Here is a 23245-nt window from a genome sequence, read left to right as displayed (position 1 = left end):
AACACCACATTAAACTGAGTGCTTATTAAATGAAAATTACTAAGGAACCTTTTGTTCTCATTTAGGGTCCAGATTCCCACTATGGCACAAAAGGATTGAAGAAAGTAGTGCATGAGACACCTGCTGCAAGCAAGACTGTTTTTTTCTTTTTTAGTTCCCCTGGCAATAATAATGGCACTTCAATAGAAGATGGGCAAATTCCAGAAATCATATTTTATACATAATTTAGCATTATAATACATCTTGGCTAAATAATACCATACAATCTAGTGTCAAAAACATAAATGGCCACAAAAAAGTAGTTTGAGTGTTATGAATATTTAAAATTGTAAGATAAACAGTTTCTTAGAGCAGATAGAAAAATGTTTATTTAAATCTTTGCATGATTTAAAAACATATTTTCCATTTTCTTACAACTTTAAGAGAAAAGAACTGGGTTTAATGGTTTAAAAAAAAGCACAGCTTTTTCACCTTCGTCTTGTATAATTTCATAGATTGGCTGACTTAGGGTCTTTCAATAGTTGGGAATTGAAAGATTCTTGTTATATATAGCTAGTTTGGGTTTGTTTTTGTTTTAACTATTTTGAAGGTTAGGTGAGATGGGCAAATAGGCTTAACTATTTTGAAGGTTGGATGAAAAGAGATGGGTCAGTATTCCTACAGAATTCTTATTAACTCAAATAACTAAATTTCAGAAAATTAAGAAGCTGACTTTATATTTGGTGGTTTGAAGTATCTTGTTGTTAGCATTAGTAATAATGCTAAAAAAGGCCTAATGAAATGCCCAATAAAATATTCAGTGCATTTATAGAGAAGGATATTTTGTAGTAGTATAGTAATGTGTTATGTAGTACAGTTTTAAAGCTATAAATGGAATTTTGTGTAAATTCACAAAAATGTGATGTAAACAGGATCTAAGACTAGATTCCCTGTCACTAAACTGCACCACTATACCTGTCTCTCTGTGTGGGGGACACTGCTGATGATTCCCAAGATTGAGATGACGATGATGACGACTGGGTGAACAGCCATCACTTCAACATTGTGATAATCCTTCACAGCAAGAAACCGAATAAAATACTAACATTTCTAACAACTGCTCTGACATTGTAAAGAGATCCAACAGAATCACTCCTGCTGAAAAATACGCTTTCTGCCACCTACACATTTCTATTTAGGAAGTAAAATTTGCTTCATGGTCATGACCCCATTAGTCACTGTTACAGCTGTGTTGGGGATAGGAAGTATATCTGGCAGATTGACATTTATACACTTTTTTATAAAGCAGATTTTAAAATATAGTAACATCCATTTTTTTCCCTTGAAAGTGATTCTCTTATAAAAAATGAAAGTGGAGTTTAAGGTATATCAAATCGTTGTGGAAGGTGATTAAAAATCAAAATTCTTTTAAATATCAACTTAATTTTTTCTAAATAATAAGATATAAAAAATTTTCATCTAAAGTAATATTTCACTTTATATTGTCAAGAAGGTAGGTATATTGGTGGCTGAGGTCTCTTGAAATTGCTAAAGGGAAATTTTTCTATGGTAATGCTCTTATGGATATAAACCTCAGTTAAATGGAATTATCTATGGGATGTGTGGTTCTGGTTAACTAAAAATTAACCAGTAAACACTCTGTAGTAACCATTACAGAAAATACTTCTGCCTTAAAAAATATGATATGCCAGAGATGAGTTAGTGTTTCTTGACGTTGGAGACCTTTTAAATGCCTCATCTGTTGTACTGAACAGTTGAAACTGCATGCAGCCATAAAAGGGACAAGAAACAGAACTGTTTACTAACTTTGGGACATCCCCTGGAATTTTTAAAAATAAATAAATATATATATATATATATATATAAAAAACTCTTCTATGTCATTTGCCTTTTTCTTCTAAAAGTGAATATAAACAGAATTTTGATTTGTTTTTTGTTTGTTTTTTGAGATGAAGTCTCGCTCTGTTGCCAAGGCTGGAGGGCAGTGGTGCAATCTCGGCTCACTGCATCCTCCACCTCCTGGATTCAAGCTATTATGCGGTCTCAGCCTCCAGAGTAGCTGGGATTACAGGTGCCCACCACCACGCCCAGCTAATTTTTGTATTTTTAGTAGAGATGGGGTTTCACTATGTTGGCCAGGCTGGTCTCGAACTCCTGACCTCAGCCGCCTCGGCCTCCCAGAGTGCTGGGATTACAGGCGTGAGCCACCACGCCTGGCTGTAAACACCATTTTGGAACAAAGATTCTAGTTAATTGAGGTTTAACTTAATGGGAGTAATGCAATACAAAATACAAATACCTCATTGCTGATTTAAACCAGTTCATAGGAACTGCAGTGATAACTGCCGCAGCCTTTTGTTTCTTGATCACTTCTTGTGGCGTCAGGTTTTTCTCCTGTTCTAATCAGGAGGTGGAGGTTGAAGAATGTGGGAGAATCCAATAAATAATCTTATTTACTGTTAAGAGTGTGACTATCATCTTACAGCTGTTTATTAATAACTACCCAAGTGACTACTATGTACTAGGCTCTGCAATGAGTACTTTACTACATTCTTACTTGTTTCTCACAGCATCAGTATGAGGGAAGTACCCATTTCACAGGCAAAGAAATTAAAAGGTCAGCTAGGCTGGGCACGGTGGCTCACACCTGTAATCCCAGCACTTTGAGAGGCTGAGACAGAAGGATCACTTGAGGCCAGGAGTTCAAGACCAGCCTGGGCAATATAGACCCTGTCTCTGAAAAATGAGAAAATTAGCTGGGTTGTGGTGGCACGTGCCTATAGTTGTAGCTGCTTGGGAGGTTGAGGGGAGGATTGCTTGAGCCCAGGGGTCCAAGATTACAGTGAGTTATGATTGCACCACTGTACTCCAGCCTGGGCGATAAAGCAAGATCTGTCGGGGCAGGAAAAAAAAAGTTTATTAAGTGGTGGGAGGTGGAATTTAAACCCATTTACAGAGTTGAGAAAATATTTTGCTGGGTCCAAAAATAACATGTCACCATTCTCAAACTTTGCATTGAGACCCAGAAAGATACTTGACTCATCTATATTTACTGTAAAATATACTATTTTAAGAAAGTGTGATATTCCAGTATCTACCCAACAAATCGAGATTACTTGCATTATCAGAGTGTTGATAGTAGTAACTGTAGTTTTTTTAAAAATTATTTTTAACCTGGGAATAAACTTGTAAGACATTAAAGAGAGCAAGGTCTTCAGTGTGATATGTGCAATGTGTTTAAAACATTGTCCCACTTTTTAGTGCTTCTTCAAACCACTTTCTACTTCCTGTTCTAGTCATCCAGATTCGAGACCTGGAATTGTCCCCCAATTAGAAAAAACACATCCTTCACAAGAAGGATGGTACCATCGCAATCCCAGCCCCAACAACCAGCCCCAGAGCTACATGGTGTATTTATTCACATACACCTAGTTTATATGCTTTTAAAAATCCCTTTTCCTGTTTCTCCATTGCGAGTTTTTAAGTGGAACTCTATTTAAAACAAGATAAAATGAGGCCTGTAGTTGCGCAGCTACTGAGGAAGCTGAGGCAGGAGCATTGCTTGAATCCAAGAGCTTGAGACCAGCCTGAGCAACATGGCGAGATCCTGTCTCAATAAAATGTGAACCACCACAAACATTTACAAGGGGTTTCCTGCCATTTGAATCAGTCCCTGTGTTTTCCCTCACCATTAGGCAATATGTCTTCCCACTCTGCCTCTCTCTCCCTTCAAGAGGCAGGGATGTGGGCAGGAGCAACAAGTCAGGTGCACAGTTTGGTGGCACATGGGGCGGACGGCTTTTCTCCTCCCCACTGGTGCAATGAAGTCCTCATATCCCCTACTCCTGAGTCACGTGTGGGAAAGGCTGAATGGTTCACAGCAGAGCACCTCTTAGCTCTCCTCACCCATCTAGCCAGATGCCATCGTAACTCACCTTCACAGACGTCCCCTTTATTTCCATGACAACTGCCAAACCTCTAATTGAGGCTGACATGACTTCACCCAAAGCAGATTCTACAAATGACTGCTATATAATGCTGGTTCAGCTTTTGTGCCTCAATTCTTAACTGATTTCAAAGAAGGGAAATATGGTTTTGGTTTAACACCTGGCTCACTTTCTTCTGCTCAAGCCTTTATACTGCATGGCCTCAGTGGCCATGTGGACAACCCAGCTACACCTAGGTTTCCAGTTTCTTCTTTACCTCCAGCAACCTTCACCATTCCTTATCATGGCCACACCATATACCCTATCATGATGTGGAATTGCTCTACATCTGAAATAGGAAATTCAGACATCCCACTCTCTGGCCACAACCTTTGGTGTTTCTTCCAGCTCTCACTCACATTCCAGTTACACCTGTTATTGAACCTAAGACTGCAGCCCCTTGTCCTCTCTGTTCTTTTCTTCTTTACTTCCTTCTTTTCCCAGTTAGACTCTACTTTTGGTCTCCCTCAACCCCTCTCCACCTTTGGTCTTTAATAACTTTAACCATTTCATCAATAACCCTCAACCCCCTTAAATATACCTGAATCAATCCAGTTGTCTGCCTTATCTTCAACTTCCTGACTGCTTTGGTAGTAGCACTGGGGCCAAAAAAAAATTTAATTAAAAAAAAAAACTTCTTAGCTGGTGAATCCAGGCATTTAAAGTAACGTAACTATAGGCCAGGCGCTAGCTCACGCCTGTAATCCTAGCACTTTGGGAGGCCGAAGTGGGTGGATTGCCTGAGCTCAGGAGTTCGAGACCAGCCTGGGCGAAATGGCGAAACGCCCGTCTCTACTAAAAATACAAAAAATGGGCGTGGTGGCGCGTGCCTGTAGTCCCAGCTACTCTGGAGGCTGAGGCAGGGAGAATTGCTTGAACCTAGGAGGCGGAGGTTGCAATGAGCCGAGATCCCGCCACTGCACTCCAGCCTGGGCGACAGGCTCTTCCCATCTCCCTGTCTCAAAAATAAACAAAAATAAAATAATGTAACTATAGAGTGGGATCATAGATGATTTCATGGTCTCCCTTAACTGTCTACCGCTGGGTGAGTTGCAGTAGTCAGCCCTTTGCCATTCTCAAGAGTCCCAATATACCTTCAACACCTCCCCCCACCTTAGTTAATGAAAGAAATTCCACCTCCCATCACCAAACCTACAAACACAGCTAGCTACATGTCCACCTAAGCTTTCCCTTAGGAAGGAAGGAGTGTCTAAGGCCTCCTGTAGAGAACTCAATCTCTACTTGAGCTCAGATCCTACCTCTTCAGGAACCGCCCTCTGCTGTAACCTCTCTTCTCCTGGCTCTTTCCTACCAATCTTCAAATATGATAAAAATAAGTCTCTGAATGTCATGTGCCCCTCCAGATACCAATTGCTCCTTCACAGTGAAGTCACTGGATTATTCTCTACAATTATCTCCATTTCCTTCTCTCCACTGAAACTGCTGTAGCCCGGGTCACCAACACCACCCTGATTTCTAAATCTTGTGGCCACTTCTCAGTCGTTACATGTGACATGTTCTCTCCAGAGTGTTCATCACTGTTGATGTTCCCTCTTGAAGCGCCCTTCTTTAGCTGCCGTTACACCGTACTCCTACCTGGTCAGTGTCCTTTGGTGACTTCTCTACCTGCCCTTGCTGTTCTAACCTGGGCCCTCGTGCTCTTTACACACTCTCTCATCCATTTCCATAGCTTCAATTGCCATCTGCTTTCAGAAGATTCCAGAATCTCTATCACCAGCCTTGATTTCGCAAACTCCAGTCACATATATTCAGTTACCCCTTTAATATTTGTATTTGGATGTCCTGTGGGCATCTCAAACTCATTATGTCCAAAGCTGAATTCCTCACCTCGGCCTCCCAAACCTGTTCCTTGGGCCCCAAACCTGGGCATTTCCTTGACTCTTCCCCCTTATTCGCACATGCAGTCATTCCCAAGTTCTGATCATTTCAGTTCCTGAAGATCCTTGAAATGATCAGCGCTCCACCCTCCCCGCGGTTACTCTAGTTCAGGCCACCCTCTCCCATTTAGGGGGCGGATCTCCCTGTCTCTGGCTTTTCCTCTGTCGGCCACAGTGCAGCCGGTGTCTTTCTAAAACCCAACAAATTGGGCTGCTAATCCCTTGCTTGAAAGCCTTCAGTGACTCCATGATCTTGCCTCTGCTGATTTGTTTCATGTCTCGCCATATCACATGTCGCAGTGTATTTCCTCTTCTTTTACATTGTGGGATCCGCTGCGCCTGGCACAAGGTAGGTGCGCCATCGATACGTGGAAGATTCACAAGGGCCAAGCCGCCACGAGGCTCTATATCGACTTGATGGCCACAGGCAGCGCGTGGGACTCTGCATCTGCTGCTTGGCTGTGGGAGCGAGAAGACACCTGGCCCTGTGCACTCCTTGCCGCGCTCTCCAATTCTGAGAAGTGACAATACCTTTCTTTCCCCGATTAGGAAAGAACACCAGAGGTGACACACCTTCCTATCAGCTGAGCAGGGTGGGCCAAGACACGGTGAGGCCTCAGCTCCGCAGCTCCACATCCTGGGGCCCGGCCCGTTCCTGAACAAAAGAGGCTCGCGCATGTTCTGCGGCCACGAGACTCGCTCCCGCCGGCCTTAAGGTGTCGCCCTCTGGCCAGAGCGGATGCGCCGGGCGCTGGGGCCGTTCCTGCCGGCTACCTGCGCAAGCGCAGAGGGCTCTTCCGGCGCCTTCCCAGGCGGGGATGCTGCGGCTCCGCAGCGGGCTGAGGCACCTCCGGGCAACATCCAATACTCGGGGCTCCGCTTGGCTTCTTCGCGCCGAGATGCCTAGGAAGGCTGGTGCGACGACCAAGGCCAGTAGCAGGTCCCGTGGCGGCAGAGGGGTGGGCCTCAGGGGTACTTGTTGAAGAGCGCGGGAGAAGCGGGGCCCGGGAGTGAGTGGAGGCACTGCCAGCGGCTTGCTGTCTCTCAGTTCCGGGGCTCAGGACAGCCGCCGCCACCCCCAGAGCTGCGGCTCCTGCTGCCGTCGCCCCGCCTCAGTAAGCTGCGCTGCCGTCCACCCGGTGGGCCCGGCGGCAGCCGAGCTCTCCTTGGGCTGCGTGTGCTGACCTTTGGCCTCTTACCCGCACTCCCAGTCCATCAATTCATGTTCCCGCAGCGGCATGACCTGCGCTTCCCCAGGAGGCTGTATTCTGCTTTCTCCTCCCTTGCTTTGGCTGATCGCACCCCTTCTGTCAAGAATACAGCACTCCCATTTCCATCATCTTTGTTTGGCCAACCCCAGTCCGTTTCTCGGACTCAGCTTAAGCACTGCCTCCTGCTGGCAGCATTCTCCAGTGCCCCAATGCTGATTTGCCTGTGGGGTAATGTTCTGTGCCTATCTCATCGGTGCACTTAGCACAGTGTATTATAATTTTGTATGTTCTTTCTCCCTCGCAGCAGTCCGAGCTCCTTGAGAGCAAGGACCATGTACCTTTTCATCTTTACATATCCATCGCCTACATATTTGTTGAACGAAAGTTCCTAGCACAGCCCGTGTCCCATAACAGGCCTTTAAATATCAAGCACTATTGTTTTTTCCTCCCTTTCCCGCAACATGCAGACATACAAACTTTCACCAACATTTATTAGCTCCGACTGCATGAGATACAATGATGAATAATAAATGATCCCTGCCCCCAAGGAATTGGAAATACAAAGCAGAGGGAGGAACAAACATTAAGGTTTAGAAGCCAGAGTTAGGTTTTCTTGCAAGGGAGGAAAAAACACTGTTGGGTTGATGGGAACCCTTCGTGGGAAAATTGAGTAGAGCCTTGAAGGTTGTGGGAAAAGCGTTCTAGGTGGCCAGAAGTCCCTGGACACCACTGATGAGCCTAGTTTGTCTGTTAAGGGTGAAAGGGGGTGGTGGAAGAATCAAATTAAATGTGTGGGAAAATATTTTGTAACCTATAAAGTTGTGTGGTTGTCATTTTAGGATAAAAGCCAGAGCAAGGAACCAGAGAGACCACTTCCTCCCTTAGGTCCTGTGGCAGTTGATCCTAAAGGTTGCGTCACCATAGCCATCCATGCAAAACCTGGCTCCAAACAAAATGCTGTAACAGGTATACCTGGACACTGGGGTGGGATTCAAGTGTGAATCGGGTGTCTCCTACAGCCCTCCTTTGCTTTGGTTAGCTGAAAGCTTATTCTATGACAGTTGATTTTTCACATCTGCAGTTAGAGGCTTCTCCATTTTAAAATCCTAGATTCTAATGTAAAGGTGTCTGAAAGTGAATATATCTTTAAATCATGCCAAGTTACACGAAAACCATTGTATATTTTCCTCTTTAAAAATACAGTATTTTAGAAAGGACAGTTATGGAAACTTGTGTGTAGTCTGGATTATTCTTAGTTTGTCCTGTTCCAAAACTGGAGACATTGGCCAGAGAAAGAAGAGACATTTTAGTGTAGTTTAATAATCACTGGCCTAAGGAGAGGGAGAAAACTTGAGATCTGAGACCCGTGATCAGTTCCTGTGCGAATTTGTTTTAAATCAAAACAGTATAAAACATTCATGGGTCCAGTTTTTTCATCTGTCAGATGAGATCGTTGGACTAAGTTAGAGGCTTTCAGGCTATTCTCTGGAGCTGGAGGTGCCTCAGGAATCAGCTTTGGGCAAGGGGGAGGCCAGGCAGACAGGGCTCCTGACTAGCTATGTTTACATTTGTTTTACATATTGGGATTCTGGAGAAAATTGGGGGAAGGGATTCTAAAGGAAAAATTCAAAAACCATTGCTCTAAATTCTTTTGAAGGTATTTTTCACCTCTAAAGCTCTGTATTTCAAACCATTTTTAGATTTTGAAAGGAAAACCACAACATTGACGTGCTAGACCTGGTTTATGCTGATGACCAAGTTAACTTAGCCATACCCTCCTTGGCCAGCATTTTCTAAGTAGTGGGTGTGGACACTGTCTACGTTGGAGTATTATGTTTCATTAGATCTAAAATGGGAGGCTGGATGCCATGGCTCATTTGTAAAATGGAGATAATAATGGTACTAATATCTTCATAAAGTTATTATAAGGATTAAAGAAGTTAGTATTTGTAAAGCCTTTAACACATTTGTGTGTGCTTAAAATTGGTGTATAGTAAGTGCTCTGTAAATATTTGTTAAGTAAACATTATTAAATTTTAAAAACACTCAAGATATGTGTCACATAAGAGGTGAACCTAGTCCGGGGCTCTCATTTTCCTGTTGAGGAAACCCTGCACAACCTTGTACAATCTAGTAAGCTGCCCTGTCCATGCACTTCTTCAGTGACATTGATGAGGCTGAAGGCCATCTATGACTCCCTGTCTGGGGCTCTTCACATACCAAGGGCAATTTCCAGTTGCCTAAATCCAGGATATTCCCCAGGGCTCTGTAAGCCCATCTTGGTCAGCAAGATTGGGTCAATAACTTTTCTTCTCTGGATTTATTTCCTGTAATGGTAGGGCCATTTTTATCATGTTCATGTTCCTTAAATGTGATTAGTTTAATCATTCATTTCTTCATTCAACAGTTTTTAATTGAAAATCTATGTGCCAGGCAAATGCAAAAACTCTTTTACAAAACGTCCTTGCTTCATGAAAAAAAAGAACTCCTTAAGGATAAAGTCCACACTATTTTCATTCCAGATTTGACAGCAGAGGCTGTAAATGTAGCTATCGCAGCACCTCCATCAGAGGGAGAGGCTAATGCTGAGCTCTGTCGGTATCTTTCCAAGGTCCTAGAACTCAGGAAGAGTGATGTGGTTTTGGATAAGGTAGGTCTCGCTCTCTTTTTTTTTTTTTGAGACAAAATCTTGCTCTGTCGCCCAAGCTGGAGTGCAGTGGCACAGTCTTGGCTCACTGCAACCTCCACCTCCTGGGTTCAAGCTATTCTCCTGCCTCAGCTTCCTGAGTAGCTGGGATTATAGGCGCACGCCACCATGCCTGGCTAATTTTTGTATTTTTAATAGAGACGGAGTTTCACTGTGTTGGTCAGGCTGGTCTTGAACTCCTGACCTCAAATGATCCACCTGCCTTCTCCCGAAGCGCTGGGATTAGAGGTATGAGCCACCATGCCCGGAGGTCTCTCTCTTTTTAAACCTCTTTAATTATTTTCTTTTTTTTTTTTGAGACGGAGTCTCGCTCTGTTGTCCAGCCTGGAGTGCAGTGGTGCAATCCTGACGCACTGCTACCCTTCACTCCTGGATTCAAGCGATTCTCCTGCCTCAGCCTCCTGAGTAGTTGGGATTACAGGCACCGACCACCAGGCCCACCTAATTTTTGTATTTATAGTAGAGACAGGGTTTCACCATGTTGGACAGGCTGGTCTTGAACGCCTGACCTCAGGTGATTCACCCACCCTGGCCTCCCAAAGTGCTGGGATTACAGGCGTGAGCCACTGCGCCTGGCCTTATTTTATTTCTTTTTTGAGATGGAGTCTTGCTCTGTTGCCCAGGCTGGAATGCAGTGGCGTGATCTTGGCTCACTGCAACCTCTGCCTCCCAGGTTCAAGTGATTCTTCAGCCTCAGGCCTCCCAAGTAGCTGGGATTACAGGTGCCCACCACCACACCCAGCTAATTTTTGTATTTTTAGTAGAGACGGGGTTTCATCGTGTTGGCCAGGCTGGTCTTGAACTCCTGACCTCAACTGACCTGCCCACCTCAGCCTCCCAAAGTGCTGGGATTACAAACGTGAACCACCATGCCCAGCCATGTTTGATTATTACATATTAATAATGATTCATAAAATACTGATTTTTCTTTGTCTTTTTCAAATAATTGGGAAACTAGTTGTTTATAACTTTCATATTTACTTAATTGCATAAATCTGTAAATTCTTCCTATTTAGTCTCCTTTATGCCTGCTGCCTTAATCCTTACTGAGACTATCCACACTGTGCGCTTATGCTTCTTCACTGCCGCCGTTGCCAGTTTTCTCCTTTCTGAATTCATTCCTGAACCTGCTGTCAGATTAATCTTGCTTAGCTCTCTCATCCTTTAAGTCATCACCACGCGAAACAATCTAAAGCAATTCCTATTGTTAGTCATCTCCATGAGGGACTCCGTCAAGTACTTTGTCCTTGATTGCTAGGAGAAGCTCATTGGGAAGATAGAAGGTTCATATGATGTCATTAATATGGTTTTGCACTAGGGGTGGAGATCAAAATCACCTGGGAATGATTTCTAAATACAGATCCCTGGGTATCACTCTAGGCTTCTTGAAATAGAATCTGCAGGAGGGGGGCCCAGCCATGTTTATATTTCTTAAAGCTCTGCTTGTTTTCCAGTGCTATACTATATAGCTCCTATCCAGGTTCCAGCTGGCATTCACAGTCATTGATTAACAGACTGCACCTAAAAATCCATTTGAATGCTCCCCACCTGTGGCAGGTCATTTCTGATTTTTGGCTAGTGCTCATGCTCTGACATTTGCCTGAAAGATGTTCCTCATTCTTCTGCCTGTTCAAATTCCACTCATCTAAATAAACCCCTTCTCAAATTTTATCTTCTTTAAAGGCTGTGTTTGAAAACAAATCCTTTCTTTTTCTTTTGGGACGGTGTTTTCGCTCTTGTTGCCCAGGCTAGAGTGCGATGGCGCAATCTCGGCTCACTGCAACATCCGCCCCGCGCCGCCCCCCTCCCCGGTTCAAGTGATTCTCCTGCTTCAGCCTCCCGAGTAGCTGGGATTGGAGGCGCGCGCCAACACGTCTGGCTAATTTTTAGTAGAGACAGGGTTTTGCCACATTGGCCAGGCTGGTCTCGAACTCCTGACCTCAGGTGATCCACCTGCCTCAGCCTCCCAAAGTGCTAGGATTACAGGTGTGAGCCACCACGCCTGGCCAACAAATCCTTTTTAAAGTTGTTTTAAGTGGTTGTGAAATCGTGGCACTTGGATATGTGGCTACTTTTTGTTTGGAATTTTCAGAAATGTTTAACAACATAGAGAATAGCAATTTGTTTATATTTATAATTATTTTACTACAAAGTTTATATAAAATTGCAATATTTATTTTGGTATTTTAAAGATGATTTTCATTTTTAACTTAATTGCTTGAGACTAGAATATCATTTTTTAGATTTTTTTTTTTTGAGATGGAGTCTTGCTCTATTGCCCAGGCTGGAGTGTAGTGGCGTGATCTCAGCTCACTGCAGCCTCTGCCTCCTGGGTTCCAGCGGTTTTCCTGCCTCAGTCTCCTGAGTAGCTGGGATTACAGGCACATGCCACCATGCCCGGCTAATTTTTTGTATTTTTAGTAGAGACGGGGTTTCACCATGTTGGTCAGGCTGGTCTTGAACTCCTGACCTCGTGATCCACCCACCTTGGCCTCCTAAAGTGCTGGGATTACAGGCGTGAGCCACTGCGCCCGGCCCATTTTTGAGATTTTAATGTTCAGCTTTTATTATAGAAATTGATGTATGAAGGTAAAAACCCTGGAGAGTTGTTAGTACTAACAAATGTTTAGTAACAAATGGTAGTAAGGAAGAATCTAAGAGATAGTCTTTGGTTAGACCAGAAGTAACCAAGAGAAAGCCATCAGGAGAGCCCATTATACAACGGAGGTCTGCTATCTCTAATAGCATTAGAATGTGCTGAACAGTAAAGTATGTTTTTTCTCTTTTGGTCCAGGGTGGTAAATCTCGTGAAAAGGTGGTGAAGCTTTTGGCTTCTACAACTCCAGAAGAGATCTTGGAGAAATTAAAAAAGGAAGCCAAAAAAACATAAAAGCAAGAAATGAGGCCGGGCGCAGTGGCTCATGCCTGTAATCCCAGCACTTTGGGAGGCCGAGGTGGGCGGATCACCTGAGGTCAGGAGTTCGAGACCAGCCTGACCAACATGGTGAAACCCCATCTCTACGAAAAATACAAAATTAGCCGGATGTGATGGCGCATGCCTGTAATCCCAGTTACTCGGGAGGCTGAGGCAGGAGAATCACTTGAACCTGGGGGGCGGAGGTTGCAGTAAGCCGAGATCGTGCCGTTGCACTCCAGCCTGGGCAACAAGAGTGAAACTCTCTCCCCCCGAAAAAAAAGAAATAAAAAATACATCCTTGAGAAACTTTTTTATTGCTAATGGTGAAGAGGCTATTAAATAGAAAAATATACTATATGCACAGAAGAACATGGGGGACATATATATATGTATATATTCGAATAAGACTCCAAAAAGTAGAAATTTAAAAAGTGCTATACATTGCATCAGGTTCTAAAATCCCAAACCCCAAACAGACTGGAACATGTTACTCTGATTTCTTGGCGTTGTAAAATAACAGAGCTGGAAAGAATATTCAAGATGACCTGATTTAACACCTTTCATTCTGTTGGGGGGCCTTTGATTTCCTATATCCAGAAGTTGAGAGACTTACTCAAGATTGTACCATGCAAGCTGGCAACTAGAACCCAAATCTTTGGACTACTTGTTGAATGCAGTTTTTCTAGATTGTAAATTAAAAATTGTATCTCCACAACGGTTCTGGAATTCTGGGGATTGCCTTCTAATCCAGTTTACAAGTGACAGAAAACCTGTTATGCTGCTTTGTAGTCTTACCTTAGATTTTTAAATGCTTATTTAAATGTAAAAAAAATTTTTTTACATCTTTGGAAGACTATATTTACCATTTTGTGGAAAAAGTAAAGAAAAATCATGACTTGTAGTTAAATGTGAATTATAATTTTTGAGAAGTCACTGAATTTTCTTCTTCCTCTAATAACTTAAATAATCAGCAAATTCAGTAGTTTTTTTTTTGTTTTTGTTTTATTTTATTTTATTTTATTTTTTATTTTTATTTTTTATTGATCATTCTTGGGTGTTTCTCGCAGAGGGGGATTTGGCAGGGTCACAGGACAATAGTGGAGGGAAGGTCAGCAGATAAACAAGTGAACAAAGTTCTCTGGTTTTCCTAGGCAGAGGACCCTGCGGCCTTCCGCAGTGTTTGTGTCCCTGGGTACTTGAGATTAGGGAGTGGTGATGACTCTTAACGAGCATGCTGCCTTCAAGCATCTGTTTAACAAAGCACATCTTGCACCGCCCTTAATCCATTCAACCCTGAGTGGATACAGCACATGTTTCAGAGAGCACAGGGTTGGGGGTAAGGTCACAGATCAACAGGATCCCAAGGCAGAAGAATTTCTCTTAGTACAGAACAAAATGAAAAGTCTCCCATGTCTACCTCTTTCCACACAGACACGGCAACCATCCGATTTCTCAATCTTTTCCCCACCTTTCCCCCATTTCTATTCCACAAAACCGCCATTGTTATCATGGCCCGTTCTCAATGAGCTGTTGGGTACACCTCCCGGACGGGGCGGCTGGCCAGGCGGGGGGCTAACCCCCCCACCTCCCTTCCGGACGGGGCGGCTGGCCGGGCGGGGGGCTAACCCCCCCACCTCCCTCCCGGACGGGGCGGCTGGCCGGGCAGAGGGGCTCCTCACTTCCCAGTAGGGGCGGCCGGGCAGAGGCGCCCCTCACCTCCTGGACAGGGCGGCTGGCCGGGCGGGGGGACTGACCCCCCCCACCTCCTTCCCAGACAGGGCTGCTGGCCGGGCGGGGGGCTGGCTCCCCCACCTCCCTCCCGGACGAGGTGGCTGCCGGGCTGAGACGCTCCTCACTTCCCAGACGGGGTGGCTGCTGGGCGGAGGGGCTCCTCACTTCTCAGACGGGGCGGCTGGCGGGCGGAGGGGCTCCTCACTTCTCAGATGGGGCGGTTGCCAGGCAGAGGGTCTCCTCACTTCTCAGACGGGGCGGCCGGGCAGAGACGCTCCTCACATCCCGGACGGGGCGGCAGGGCAGAGGTGCTCCCCACATCTCAGACGATGGGCGGCCGGGCAGAGACGCTCCTCACTTCCAGGATGTGATGGCGGCCGGGAAGAGGTGCTCCTCACTTCCTAGATGGGATGGCGGCCGGGCAGAGACGCTCCTCACTTTCCAGACTGGGCAGCCAGGCAGAGGGGCTCCTCACATCCCAGACGATGGGCGGCCAGGCAGAGACGCTCCTCATTTCCCAGACGGGGTCGCGGCCGGGCAGAGGCTGCAATCTCGGCACTTTGGGAGGCCAAGGCAGGCGGCTGGGAGGTGGTTGTAGCGGGCCGAGATCACGCCACTGCACTCCAGCCTGGGCGCCATTGAGCACTCCAATGTTTTGTTTTAAAAACTTATTCAATAAAGAAAACTAAGGGCCGGGCGGGGTGGCTCACGCCTGTAATCCCAGCACTTTGGGAGGCCGAGGCGGGCGGATCACGAGGTCAGGATATCGAGACCGTCCTGGCTAACACGGTGAAAACCTGTCTCAACTAAAAACAAATTCAGTAGTTTTTATGAATCTCCAAAGATCCTTAAAAGAAGAAAGAGGACTTGGAAGCTATTTTCAGTATTTGTAAAAGCTTGTCAGAAATTACATCTATATTAAAGTTTCAAAAGCTAATAATATATTTTTACATATTCAGGTCAAGTTATAGTAATTTATTAAAGTAAATAAAATTAATTTCCTTTGCTGATCAGGAGAGCTGATCTGCAGTTGTGCGCTTTGTCCAGCAAGTACATGAGAAAGATGTATTGATGGACCAAATCATTAAAAACAAAATCCACAAGGAAGAACAATAATAAAAATTCCTGATGGTAGCTGGGCATGGTGGCTCATGCCTGTAATCCCAGTGCTTTGGAAGGTTGAGGCAGGAGGAACACTTGAGCCCAGGAGTTTGACATCAGCCTGGGCAACGAAATGAGACCCTGTATCTGTCTCTTTCTTTATAGATAGATAGATATACATAGATTTTATACATAGATATATATATTTATATGTAAGATTATATATAAGACCTCATATATAAGAAGTCCAGGCTGGGTGTGGTGGCTCATGCCTGTAATCCCAGCACTTTCGGAGGTCGAGGCGGGTGGATCACCTGAGGTTAGGAGTTTGAGACCAGCCCAGCCGACATAGTAAAACCCCATCTCTACTAAAAATATAAAAACGAGCCAGGCATGGTGGTGGGTGCCTGTAATCTCAGCTACTCGGGAGGCTGAGGCAGGAGAATTGCTTGAACCCAGGAGACGGAAGTTGCAGTGAGCCCACACGGTGCCACTGCACTCCAGCCTCGGCGACAAGAGTGAGACTCCGTCTCAAAAAGAAAGAAAAAATCCCAGACAGTGAAAGAGAAGCCACTCGTCTAGTACAACTCTTAACTTGTACCAAATAGGTATCAAGGGCAAGAAAAGGTGGCTTATGTGAGATCACAGTGCACGTTAATGGCAGAGCTTGGTTTAAGCCCAGCTGCTTTGTCTTCTAAACTACGCCATATACTGCCTGCAAATGTGCTTCTGTTTTACATGGTCTTAAGAGCTTTTCCCACTCTTTCTCAAGACCATTTCCGTGTGTGCTGTAAAGCCGTTTTACTTGTGGATTTTACATGGATCACTGTTGGAATGTCATAAAATGATATCATAAAAGATCAACTTTCCTGGCCAGGCATGGTAGCTCACACCTGTAATCCCAGCACTTTGGGAGGCCAAGGCAGGTGGATCACCTGAGATCGGGAATTCGAGACCAGCCTGACCAACATGGAGAAACCCCATCTCTACTAAAAATACAAAAAATTAGCTGGGCGTGGTGGCACATGCCTGTAATTGCAGCTACTCGGGAGGCTGAGGTAGGAGAATCGCTTGAACCCGGGAGTTGGAGGTTGCGTTGAGCCGAGATCGTGCCATTGCACTCTAGCCTGGGCAACAGGAGCGAAACTCCATCTCAAAAAAAAAAAAAAAAAAAAAAAGGATCAACTTTCGGTCGGGCGTGTTGGCTTACGCCTGTAATTCCAGCACTTTGGGAGGCCGAGGCAGGCAGATCACGAGGTCAGGAGTTCAAGATCACCCTGGCCAACATGGTGAAACCCCGTCTCTACTAAAAATACCAAAGTTACCTGGGCGTGGTGGCACATGCTTGTAATCCCAGCTACTCGGGAGGCTGAGGCAGGAGAATTGCTTGTGAACCGGGACCCTGGAGGCAGAGGTTGCAGTGAGCCAAGATCGCACAACTGCGAACTGCGCTCCAGCTTGGGCTGCAGAGGCAGACTCCGTCTCAAGAAAAAAAAAAAATCAGCTTTCTTTCCTTCCCCTGAATCTTCTGCAGTGCCAGTTTCATCCTCAGGCCCACTTGTTTCATGTAGACAAGAGGCCAACCAGGTTTCATATTCACGTATCAACCCCTGCCGTAGGAGAAAAGGCCACTCCTAGGAGCTCTGGTATTTTCCAGAAGCTTTCAGTCAGCCTTCCCTTGTATCAGCCCAAATCAAGTCACATGAAGTTTCTAAGCCAGCCCCTGTGATCAGGGAATGCCATTCTATAACACAAGTTCCCTAAAGCAGTAACTATAGAAGAAAGAATTACCGTAATTGTTTCAGGCCAATTAAGGCCCATCCTAGAGGTGGAAATGGGGTCAGCATACTCAGAAGCAAAGAAGTAGAGAGAGTTGGATACCTGAATAAAATTGGGAAAAGTTACAAAGAGAGGAATGGATGCTGGATAGGAACCACCAGTTTCTACTACGATAACCTATTTACTTCATTTTAAACGGTGATATTTTAAACGTGGGAATATTTTGCCTAGTGAGTTTTTTTCTTTGAGAAACGTAGCAGTATCTTGTAACAAAGAAGATATGGTGACACTCTGTCATCAAAAACTACTTTGGGGCCGGGCATGGTGGCTCACACCTGTAATCCCAGCACTTTGGGAGGCCAAGGTGAGTGGATCACCTGAGGTCAGCAGTTCAAGACCAGCCTGGCCACCATGGTGAAACCCCACCTCTACTAAAATTTACAAAAATTAGCTGGGCGTGGTGGTACATGACTGTAATCTCAGCTACTTGGGAGGCTGAAGCAGGAGAATTGCTTGAACCCAGGAATCAGAAGCTGCAGTGAGCCGGGATCGCACCACTGCACTCCAGCCTGGGTGACAGAGCAAGGCTCTGTCTCAATAACAACAACAAAAAAAACAGAAACAAAACAAAACAAAACAAACTACTGTTGAAGGTAGGAACTGGCCCAGGGGCTGTATTCCCAGAACACGATTCCCTTTTCCCCACTGCAAACGAGATAGTCTACAGCAGCCTCACAACTTAATTGTCTCACACAGGACTATTCCTACTGTTAAGAGATCACAGCTAAGGCTTGGGCACCTTGACCTGTTGTAGAAGCTCAGTTAATGTACTTTTCATCATCTGGGCCCTGGTCTTCCCCTGTAAATACTGAAGTAGACCCAGTGACCTAGTGCCCAAGACACAAAATATTCAGCCTCCGTAACATTTGTCTAATGACATGGTTCTAGCTTTGCTCACTCCCATTAATTTCAAGTGAGTACTGGCTAGGCAGTCTATAGTGACTTGATTACACTGTCTTTCTTGTCCTGTGCTGTCCTGAGAATCCTGGATTTGAAGCAGCCTATGAATAAGGTTTGAAAAATATTTATCCAACTATGCCGATATATGATGTTCTAGCACTGCATCTGTCATCTATCACCCCCACCTTAATAAATGATAATTACTTGTGCAAACATGATGTATTAATCACTTATTAACTTGGGTGCTTACCTGACAGACACTGCTAGGTGGTTTGCCTATGCTGTACTTCGACAGATCCTGGGAAAGAACAGCCTGGCTCATTATGCCCTGGAGGCAGGAGCAGAGATTTCAGACTTCTGATTTCTGTGAGCCATTCCACACTTTCCTCTCGGTTAGGGGAGGAACAGCAATAACCAGAGGATGAAGGTGGAACCTTTGCAGTGCACACCTAGGCCAGGTGCAGTGGCTTATGCCTGTAATCCCAGTACTTTGGGAGGCTGAGGCGGGTGGATCACTTGAAGTCAGGAGTTTGAGACCAGCCTGACCAATATGGCGAAACCCCGTTTCTACTAAAAATACAAATATTAGCTGGGCATGGCAATGCATGCCTGTAGTCCCAGCTACTTGGGAGGCTGAGGCCTGAGAATTGCTTGAACCCAGGAGGCAGAGGTTGCAGTGAGCCAAGATCATGCCACTGCATTCCAGCCTGGGCGACAGAGATTCCATCTTGAAAAATAAAGTTCCAAACACCTAAATGCTCAAACTTTAGGAGGCAGCTCTCTGGGCTGTGGGCTGTCAGCATCCCCCTCCTAGATTCCAGGGATTTGGTTACATAGTTCTTTAGCTGTAATGCAGAGTATAAATTTTAGAACCCACGTGGCCCCAAATTCAAATTGTTTTAATGCATGTAACTAGTGACTAAAAACTTAGAATTTCAATTTACATCCAAGAGGTGGCACCATAACACAACAGCAAAAAGCCACACAAACTGAAACTCGGTTCCTTTTGTAGTGAACAGCACTATTAGGTAGTCTGCAGTGCCTGACTACGGGCTCACATGCTGTGATCCTTCTCGTTTTCTCAGAGCCATTCCTTAAGCTTAGTCCCCTTGTATCTTAAATTTAGCTCAGGCCGGAGTGTTGTTAACTTGGGGCCAGCTGGGTTTGTGAGAGTCTCAGCCCATTGCCATGGTGGAGTCAGCATGGTCTTGAGTTCCTTCCTTAACTCTGCAGGTTTCAGAAATCCACGTAGCCAGTGTTTCTGAAAATGGATCTAGGCTGGGCAATTGGCAAGGAGCTAATTTCTAATCAAGATGCCAGCTTATTAACTTGAGTGAAGAATACAACTGCCAAATAGACTGTACAGTGGGATCTGCTAGTGAGAACATTCTGTCCCTTTGGGAAATCTCTTTAAGAGAATCATCATTTGAAGGCTGCTTGGAGAGCCTGGAATCAGAGCCAGGGAAATTAGGGGCCAGGGTAAGGGAGCTATGACCATCTATAGCTCCCATTTCTGCTGCAGGGATGGACCTATGGTATCAGCCAGCCACAGAAGGTCTTTTGGGACAACACTGGAGATAATGATCCTTCATAGTACAGGAACTCCCTTTTTCTAGGTTGCAGGAAGACCACCTATTTCTACCCACATAGGCATTCCTCAGACAATCCTCATAATTTAGTTATTAAGGGTTTTTGCATTTTATAATCCTGTCTGCCTCAGGGTCCATCGGTCCCCTAGATAGAGTTTGGGGAGGGAAGAATCCCCAAACTTTGCAGCCACAAGTTACGTACTCCCTGGTCATTTCTACAGAAAACTAATCTGTGATGTGTTTTTACTGTCACAGTGACGTTCAAACTGTTTCAAAGCCTTAGGTTTCCCCAGAGATGCCTAGGGGGATTGGGGCACTGTGGACAATAAGGGAGTGAGTCAAGTCAACAGAAATGCTAGCTAGCCTTTAGTTCTCTTCTACAGCCGTACTGGGTGGCATGTACACGTGATAGCTGCTCACACCACATGTGGCTATTGAGCACTTGAAATGTGGCTAACGTAATTTAAAAGTAAAAGGTAAGGCTGGCCATGTTGGCTCACGCTTGTAATCCCAGCACTTTGGGAAGCTGAGGTAGGAGGATAGTTTGTGGCCAGGAGTTTGAGACCAGCCTGGGCGACGTGGTAAGACCCCATTTCTCCAAAAAAAATTAAAAAAATTAACTAGGCATGGTGGTGTGTGCCTGTAGTCTCAGCTACTTGCGAGGCTGAGGCAGGAGGATCACTTGAGCTCAGGAGTTCGACATTGTAGTGAGCCATGATTGCGCCACTGCACTCCAGCTTGGGTGACAGGGCAAGACCCTGTCTCAAATAAATAAAAATGAAAAACAAAAGCATAATAGAAATAAAGACCATGTTGGAAACAGTGCAACAGAGAAGAGGCTGAAAATGGTATGAAATTTAGAAGGCAAGATAGAGAACAGTGAATAAAGACAGGAAAATAACAGCTATAGAAGTCAGTTAAAAATAATAATAATAATAATAATTATTATTATTATTATTATTTGAGACGAAGTTTCGCTCTTGTTGCCTAGGCTGGAGTGCAGTGGTTCAATCTTGGCTCACTGCAACCTCCGCCTCCCAGGTTCAAGCGATTCTCCTGCCTCAGCCTTCCAAGTAGCTGGGATTACAGGCCTGAGCCACCATGCCTGGCTAAATTTTTTTGTTGTTGTATTTTTAGTAGAGACGGGGTTTCACCATGTTGGCCAGGCTGGTCTCAGACTCCTGACCTCAGGTGATCCATCCGCCTTGGCCTCCCAAATTGCTGGGATTACAGGCGTGAACCACTGCATCCAGCCAAAATTATTCATTTTTTTATTGTTTCACTTTTTATATTTTTTATTTTATTTTATTTTATTTTAATTTTATTTTGAGACGGAGTCTCACTCTGTCACCCAGGCTGGAGTGCAGTGGCGCAGTCTCGGCCTACTGCAAGTTCTGCGTCCTGGGTTCACGCCATTCTCCTGCCTCAGCCTCCTGAGTAGCTGGGACTGCAGGTGCCCGCCACCACGCCCGGCTAATTTCTTTTTGTATTTTTAGTAGAGACGGGGTTTCACCGTGTTAGCCAGAATGGTCTCGATCTCCTGACCTTGTGATCCGCCTGCCTCGGCCTCCCAAAGTACTGGGATTACAGGCGTGAGCCACCGCGCCAGCTTTATTATTTTGTAAACACACAAGTTGAGGAAATTTTAAAATGAGAAAAATACACACACAAACAACAAAGCTCTAGCCATTAGCAATTAGAACAGCTTTATTTACCTAATTCAGACAAAGAGACTGGAGATTCTTTAGGGAGTTAAAGGCACGAGCAGTGGAAAAAAACCATGAGATCATCATCACATCATCCCCTGAAGCTGTCTCAGGAGGAGTCACTGAAACCCAGAGAAAATCTAACTGGTAATTAATACATAGGGCTCTCGTGTCCCTGAGGGAAAGGAGTGAAAACACCAACTGAATTAGCCCATACATGGGGCTGTCTGTGCCCCTTAGGGAGAGGAGTGAAAACAACTGAAATCAGCCCATCAGCCCATGAAGACACTGGTGAAAATTATGCGACTTGTCCTTCTTGCACCTAAGCAGCCCACAGATAACTCACTCTTATATACGAACCTGACTGACTGGGTACCCATTATGTGCCTAGCTTAGTGCTGCATGCTTTATGCTCTCTCTTAATCCTGCAATGGGGCAGTCGAATCACATGTTAGCTGTTTTTGTTGCTTGTTTGTTTTTGAGATGGAGTCTCGCTTGGTCACCCAGGCTGGAGTGCAGTGGTGCAATCTCGGCTCACTGCAACCTCCGCCTCCTGGGTTCAAGCGATTCTCCTGCCTCAGCCTCCCGAGTAGCTGGGATTACAGTCATGTACCATCACACCCAGCTAATTTTTGTATTTTTAGTACAGATGGGGTTTTGCCATGTTGGCCAGGCTGGTCTGGAACTCCTGACCTCAGGTGATCCTTCCATCTCGGCCTCCCAAAGTGATGGGATTACAGGCGTGAGCCACCGTGCCTGGCCAGCTGTTCTGACCGAAGGCTTGTCTTCTTCGTTAACCTGCTCCTCCTAATTCATCCTGCAAATCTTTAAATCTGAGGGGTATTATCCACAGCTCATCTCCACTTTTCTAACCTGACAGCACTGATAATTGAATTCCTCAGAAGCAAGATGTTTCTTTGGCACCCGGAGGCCTCAGCAGTGTCACGACAGCTGAAGTGTCACTTATTCCTCATCCTGGGCACACCATGATGTAGTGCAGCCCCACTGATTGGGACCCATGCAGCCAGCCTGGCCCAGGGCCACTCTCTCTCCCAGAATGTGCACAAGTCAAGGGATCTCTACTTCCATCCTTATTTTCTTCAAAAGCTGGTGCCAGCAGTAATCGACCAGACTTCTAGAAAAGAGGAGATAATCTGCTCTCAAGGCTGCTGTGGGCTCCAGTGTTGTAATCTACTACTTGAATCTAGTTGTTTATTTCATTCTATAATAATATAATACAGCAGATGTCAGGAGAAACCTTTGTTTAGATATTATGTCATATCTGGATATATCTGAATCCTAAATGATTAAATATTAACAATATTCACTTCTGCCAATGTCAAGAGTATTTTCTGCTATTGGGCTTAAATCAATTTTAAAATTTGAGAGTTTTAAAAGCATATCTTTCTGTGTTCATAAATAAACAGAACGAAGATTCTTTGAGTACCTTATATAATTTTTTACACAGAATTAACCAAAGCCTTATTTAATATTTCAAAATCCTCATTTATATATATTAAATATGTGTCTCTGGTTAAAATGCAAGATACTGAAAGAAAAATTCAAATAGGCATTTCAGTGAATAGTTTACATATAATATCTAATTTGTCTGACATTACAAAGTAAGTACTTTCACAACTAACATTTCCAGCTAACTAAA

General features: G+C 44.8%; 2 protein-coding genes across 5 annotated transcripts in view; both read left to right on the top strand.

Annotated features, from left to right (window-relative positions):
• The window catches only part of BTBD1 (BTB domain containing 1), a 56819-nt gene extending 53614 nt beyond the window's left edge, over positions 1–3205 (top strand). Inside the window, exon 8 of the mRNA XM_004056678.5 lies at positions 66–3205. Coding sequence (XP_004056726.5) covers positions 66–224 — 159 coding nt within the window. The 3' untranslated portion in view covers positions 225–3205. The remainder of the gene's footprint in view (positions 1–65) is intronic.
• Positions 3206–6648: 3443 nt separating this feature from the next.
• C16H15orf40 (chromosome 16 C15orf40 homolog) lies at positions 6649–22912 on the top strand. Of its 4 annotated transcripts, none has more exons than XM_019010851.4 (4): positions 6649–6813; positions 7935–8061; positions 9618–9745; positions 22466–22912. In XM_019010851.4, the coding sequence occupies exons 1-4, from the start codon at positions 6703–6705 to the stop codon at positions 22469–22471; spliced, it is 372 nt and encodes a 123-aa protein (XP_018866396.1). In that variant the 5' UTR covers positions 6649–6702; the 3' UTR covers positions 22472–22912. The 4 variants fall into 4 exon arrangements, with proteins under 4 accessions (XP_018866396.1, XP_004056729.1, XP_004056728.1 ...); XM_004056681.4 differs by lacking the exon at positions 22466–22912 and adding an exon at positions 13317–13626; XM_004056680.5 differs by lacking the exon at positions 22466–22912 and adding an exon at positions 12597–13626.
• The last annotated feature ends 333 nt before the right edge of the window (positions 22913–23245 follow it).

Source organism: Gorilla gorilla, chromosome 16 (assembly GCF_029281585.2).
Source record: "Gorilla gorilla gorilla isolate KB3781 chromosome 16, NHGRI_mGorGor1-v2.1_pri, whole genome shotgun sequence".
Lineage (NCBI taxonomy): Eukaryota > Metazoa > Chordata > Mammalia > Primates > Hominidae > Gorilla > Gorilla gorilla.
Note: the sequence above shows the minus strand (reverse complement) of the source record. Positions and strands in the feature narration are given on the sequence as shown.